At 34.3% G+C, this 5,821-nt stretch overlaps 1 protein-coding gene across 6 annotated transcripts in view; it reads right to left on the reverse strand.

The window, feature by feature from the left end:
• LOC307153991 (protein adenylyltransferase SelO-like) overlaps positions 1 to 4,911 on the reverse strand; it is a 57,980-nt gene extending 53,069 nt beyond the window's left edge. For 3 of the 6 annotated variants that reach the window (XR_013820244.1, XR_013820245.1, XM_079863856.1), the window contains exons 1-14: positions 4,665 to 4,911; positions 4,463 to 4,581; positions 2,594 to 2,722; positions 2,442 to 2,506; positions 2,102 to 2,158; positions 1,837 to 1,935; positions 1,557 to 1,624; positions 1,382 to 1,469; positions 1,229 to 1,298; positions 1,055 to 1,127; positions 868 to 951; positions 315 to 444; positions 194 to 238; positions 31 to 112 (exon numbers count right to left, since the gene is read on the reverse strand). Coding sequence is in view for 4 of the 6 variants with exons in the window: in XM_079863856.1 (XP_079719982.1) it covers positions 31 to 112; positions 194 to 238; positions 315 to 444; positions 868 to 951; positions 1,055 to 1,127; positions 1,229 to 1,298; positions 1,382 to 1,469; positions 1,557 to 1,624; positions 1,837 to 1,935; positions 2,102 to 2,158; positions 2,442 to 2,506; positions 2,594 to 2,722; positions 4,463 to 4,581; positions 4,665 to 4,848 (1,293 nt within the window). In the remaining 2 variants the exon portion in view is untranslated. The remainder of the gene's footprint in view (positions 1 to 30; positions 113 to 193; positions 239 to 314; positions 445 to 867; positions 952 to 1,054; positions 1,128 to 1,228; positions 1,299 to 1,381; positions 1,470 to 1,556; positions 1,625 to 1,836; positions 1,936 to 2,101; positions 2,159 to 2,441; positions 2,507 to 2,593; positions 2,723 to 4,462; positions 4,582 to 4,664) is intronic. The other 3 variants (XM_079863855.1, XM_079863858.1, XM_079863857.1) reach the window with 1 other exon arrangement.
• Positions 4,912 to 5,821: the final 910 nt, after the last annotated feature.

Here is a 5,821-nt window from a genome sequence, read left to right on the forward strand (position 1 = left end):
TAGAGAAAAAACAATCCAGCTAATATTTACCTTTAGAAGAAATGCAATCACATATGAATCCTTTTCTTCATTTCCCAGAAAGCCCAACTTTGCTTTGAACAGCTCATGAGATCTACAACAGAAACAGTAAAGTGAGATCAGGAGTGACTCAGAGAGGAATACAGGTTTCTATATTGTCTAATGACAGGCTCACCTTTGATGGTAGATTTGAGGATACTCTCTCAATATTTGCTGAGATCTGAAGTAAATGAATTGACACGAATCACCTGTTTTATTCCAGACCAATACCAACAGAAAATAAAACGATCTCTTACTGTGAAAGCTGATCTGAGGTCAGCAGTGGTTTCAGAGCTTCTAGAAGTTTCTGTAGATTGAACAGGCCAACATTAGCCTGAGCTCCGATACTGTACCGGCCCTCATCATCAGACGTGTTGGGGACAAAATCTATACAGAGGAAACAATGCTGTAGCAATAACACACATTTAACAATACAATTATTATATGTTATTATTATGGCTGTCTGTTTCACTTTAACTTATTAGAATATAATGAAGTAAAATAAAACAAGTAATGGATTTAAAAAAAAATGCAATTAATCATGCCCCTCAACCCATGTATATACTGTAAGTATATACAAAATTTATAGTAGATCTAAAGTAGCTTACTATTCATACAATTTTCCTCCACTTTTGCAGTATTGTGTGTGTATGTATATATATATATGTACACGTGTGTATGTGTTCTCGTATATGGTTTATGAGGACACAAATGTGTATAATGACATGGGTAATTCTGCGTGTGTGTGTAAACTTATAGGAAGATGATTGCTAATATTATGAAAGTTTTAAGTTAGACAAAGAAACATACTTGGGTCATATGATTCCATAAATCCAAATGGGCCATAATCAAAAGTGATAGAAAGCAGACTGAAGTTATCTGTGTTGCAGACTCCTGTGTGAAGATGCAGATCATGTTGTTGTGCATTTTGCGTATTAAGCTCGATCTATAATGATAAATATGTGATAACTAAACAAGTAAAGCAGAGTGAACTAACCATGAGCAAAACCAACCGACATCCAGTGGGCGATTAAATGTGCCGTTTCATTCACCACTCGAGAGAAAAAGACCTTCACACAACATGAACACCATTCAAATATAGTGAGACTGATCAGACAATATAAAATAATCTTGTATTCCAGCTAAACAGCAGAGAGACACAGATACTCACCACATACTTGTCAGGGTCATTTGTTGCAATAGATTTAAAATGCTCTTTAATTACAAAGTCCAACAATGTCCTGAAAAGAAAAAAAGAAAAAGAAGTTAAAAAGCAAATAAGAGTCAGAAAAAAACATTATCTCCCTAGTTAAAGTTAATATACCGTAGGACATCTAACTCTCCAGTTCTAGTTAATATCTCCAGTGAACCGATACGAAACCAGGACTTGGCCAGACGCAGAACAACCGCTCCTGATAGATACAGAGAACAATCACATCAAGCTGAGGACGGATAAAGAACTTAGTTACTCCATTTCTCCAAATCTGATCGTATTTTACCTCTTTCTTTTATGACACTGCCATTATAAAACGGATCCCTCCAAACAGGTTCCTCACTCACAACCAGACTGACAAACAATAAAGGCAAAAAAAAAATGAAAAAGTATAAATAGAAATAATAATAATATTCAACACCAAACATTTGAATGTGATAAATACATATATTACTCTTCTTGTGCATGTCCATGTACCTGAGGGCTCTGCTGGTATATATATATATGTGTGTGTGCGTGTGTGTGTGTGTGTGTGTGTGTGTGTGTGTGTGTGTGTGTGTGTGTACCTGAGGGCTCTGCTGGTAGGAACTCCCAGAAAGTGCATGGCTTCACTGCACAGGAACTCTCTCACAGAGGAGCGAATCACAGCCCGTCCATCACCAGACCTGCACACAAAACATCATGTACAGTAAACAGCACAACCATTACACTCCTGCCAGACAGAGAATCACACACTATGAGTCATAATGTAAGATCATTTACAACTAAATATATCTCAGAATTACTTTAAAAGCATATCAAAAATATTGAGCAGCAGGAACTGATATTCACCTTGAGTACGGTGTCTTTCCTGAGCCTTTCAACTGGACTTCCCATCTTTCACCTTTTCTGGATAAAAGAGAGATTGTACACCGCTCTAACGGTTAACACTTGTCACAGTTGTAAACTGAGAGATGTCATTGTTCAGACGCATGTTTAAGCATTAAGTGAGAATTAGATAAAAAATGACAGAATCATCTATTTGCTGAAAAAACAATAAGTATAGATCACACTTTCCATTCTTTAATCTTAAACAACATTATGGGAAAGCTGACATGCATTACAACAGAAAAGTCACATCTGACAATAACAACTGATGATTTCTGTTGAACGCTGATCAGGATGATTTTACCTGTTTGTGTATTCACCCAATAAATGTGCTCTTCCATCCCCCAGCTGTCCGGCCCAATAACCAAACTATAATAATAATAACACATGGTTGACATGTTTGCTCTGGTTGTCTTACGCCATCGCTGTCGGGTTTGAAGTGACGGTCAGCTTTACCTGATGGCCCCCGTATCTGTGTGCCAGAGGAACAGAGCCGGGAAACAGTTTCCCACCACTGACACAACGGACAAACTCTTCATTCTGAATCACAGACTCATTCAGATCCAAAATATTCCTCAACACATCCTGAAATACACAAAAGAGCCTGAATATATGCAGAAACAACATTTACACAAAAGTACTGTGGTGGTACCATGGTCCAGTTTTGTTTTAAAGCAGTTTTCTCAGAGTGATCCTCAGACCACTGGTGGTTCTGTAAAGAGTCCAAGTGGCCCACGAGTTCATTAGCTGATTAAAAGCTTTATGACTGAATACATTAATAAAAGTAGAACTGACAAAAAATAATAATAATAATAATAATTATTAACTTAATTAACTGAATTAATTAACTCAATACAATAAATGAACTGTTTGTGACTAAATAAATGTATAATAAAGTGTTTCTAATGGTATGTAAGTGTTTGGTCCAATTTTTAAGCTAGCATTATATAATAGCTATATATATATATATATATAATAGAGTATAATAGCTAAAAATAAATTGTCCACAACCTAAAGTAGAAATTTATTTGAGGAGTTGGGTGGTTCATTTTTTTTTTTTTAAATGATCCGCTACACCCTTGTAAAAAATAAGTTTTAAAAATAAAAATGGAAAAAATGTGTCTTTTAAAAAGCTGTTTTTGCAGATAATACAATATTAATGAAATAAAAAGCCACTTAACGAGTATACTTTCATGACCGTTTCTTAACAAACTTAACTACACTTTTAAAAAGTGCACTTTGTAATAATGTCAAATTAAAAACTTCATTTTAAAGTACATTTTAAATCATTATGTTCTATATTGTTCTATAATAATATACTGTTGTGCTTTAAAGAAGTACACTTATTTTGATGTGTTGACTAACATACCAAGGTACATAAAAAGTACTATAATGTTAACTGTAGTTGGTTAATGTTCCATTTAAATAATGTACTAAATTGCAACTTCATTATTACAAATGTGACCCTGGACCACAAAACCAGTCACATGGGTCAATTTTTTGACATTGAGATGTATACATTTTCTGAAAGCTGAATGAATAAGCTTTCAATTGATGTATAGTTTGTTAGGATATGACAATATTTGGCCGATATACAACTATCTGAAAATCTGGAACCTGAGGGTGCAAAAAAATCGAAACATTGAGAAAATCTCCTTTAAAGTTGTCCATTTATGTTTGTGATTGTGCTGCATTCACTCACAAAAATAAATGTTTTATATATTTAATTATGGTAGAAAATCTATAAAATATCTTCATGAAACATGATCTTTACTTGATATCCTAATGATTTTTGGCATAAAAGAAAAATCGATAACTTTGACCCAATACATTTTGACCCAATGTATTGTTGTTGGCTACACACACTTAAGTTCAACTAACTAAATTTCATGTAAATTAAAAGCTATAATAAATGTTCGTTTAATTGCAGTTAACATGATGCAATTAAGTGTCCGAAACATTATATTCAGTTTGCACCAAAGTATATTATTTTAAAGTAGCCTATATTATTTTCATAATTTCTCTTTTAAAAGTATGATGAAGTGTACTTCTTTGTAACAACAGCCTGAAAAAGTTCAAAATTATGCTGACGACGATAATGCTATTGGTGTTGATGATGATGATTACTTTATTACTATTTTAAAATGTGGGCAAGAAAAATTATAAAGAACGGGTGTGACCAAACTTTTGACTGGTGGTACTAGCTCCATTGTATTTTTCTGTTTCATAATTTACATACACAGTTACTGCAACAATATCCCCAGGTTTGACTGCAGTGAAGCACAAGTTTTCTGTAAATGATGATGAGTGGATGGGTTTATTGACCTGAGACACAGCAGCCAGTGTCAGGGGCTCTTTCAGAGGAGAGGGCTGAGACTCTGAAAACACACTTCTCTTCACAGTACGAACAACATTATCATCAACCTCATCAAGAGGCAGAGCATCTGTAAAACACACAGAAGTGATTAAAACATAGTCAACGTGTAAAATAGCATGTTGGCAGTTGGCACGCGTATCTGTATCTTACCTAGTAGTTTATGTGATAATGCCAGTGGTATTTCTCCACAGTGTTTCACATTGCTATAAAAGTGACTCTTATCGAACTCTCTTTCATGGCAACTTTCATTCTCACAGAATTCTTGTTCGTCCCTAAATGCAGCGATGACGACGGCCGATAAAAATAAAAATAACGTGAAACCATGTTTTGTCATTACATCAAACTCACAGGCATATTTGTTTACTATTTGTCATGTACTTCCTTACATCACGTAACTAGAGGAAAACATCAGAACTGTCACACAAACAATCCATCAATGTTCCACCAGAGGTCGCTCATCGGCTCAAAAACCCGAATGCTCCATTTATGCCATATTCGAGGCTGTTTTGTCTTTTTGGAAATGTATGCGCGTTATAAACCACAACCGATTAAATCTATTAGTTGTATGTGTTCAGAAGCTGTCGTACAAATGGAAACTCTCGGAACTTTCTCACTATAATGATTAAATAAGAGTCTCTAGACAATGATCAGAGACGACTGTGATTGGTCAACCTCCAATCTGTACTGTAAAAAGGAACAGGTACCATGTGACCAGCCGTCTATTAAAAATACTGAATAGCCTACTTAAAAATTATAAATACTACTGGAGAAGATTGAAATCTTTATGATTGAAATTAATGTAATGAAAATGTAATTTTTTTAATGTAAAAATGTAAACGTGTTTTAAAATCCCACCCACACCCCGTTTTGTGTATTGGCATCTGGTCTGGACTCAACACTTTTACCTTCAGCAACCCTATACTTTAAAAGAGACATCTATTATTAAAGAAATTAATGAATATTCTAACAAACCAAGTTTAAACCAAGGAGGATGATAGATCAAGATTGTTATTTTTGCAATCACAGTTGGATGAAATCTGAGAAAATCTAAGGAGTCATATATTAGATCAAGAGCTAGTGGATGGAAAAAGGGGAGAAAAACTCATCTTATTTCTGTAAGTTAGAAAAAAATAAAAAATAAAGAAACTCTGTTAAAACTTTAATTATTAATGGTGCAGAGTGTTCTAATTCACAAGTAATAGCTAAAGAAATCGCCAACTTTTATCAGGATTTATAATCTTCGTCCTCTTCAATATTAGACTCTAATTCCCTCTGGGGAAAAAATTGGAGAATTTTTTCCTCATAGA

Source organism: Squalius cephalus (genome assembly GCF_949319135.1).
Source record: "Squalius cephalus genome assembly, chromosome: 25".
NCBI lineage: Eukaryota > Metazoa > Chordata > Actinopteri > Cypriniformes > Leuciscidae > Squalius > Squalius cephalus.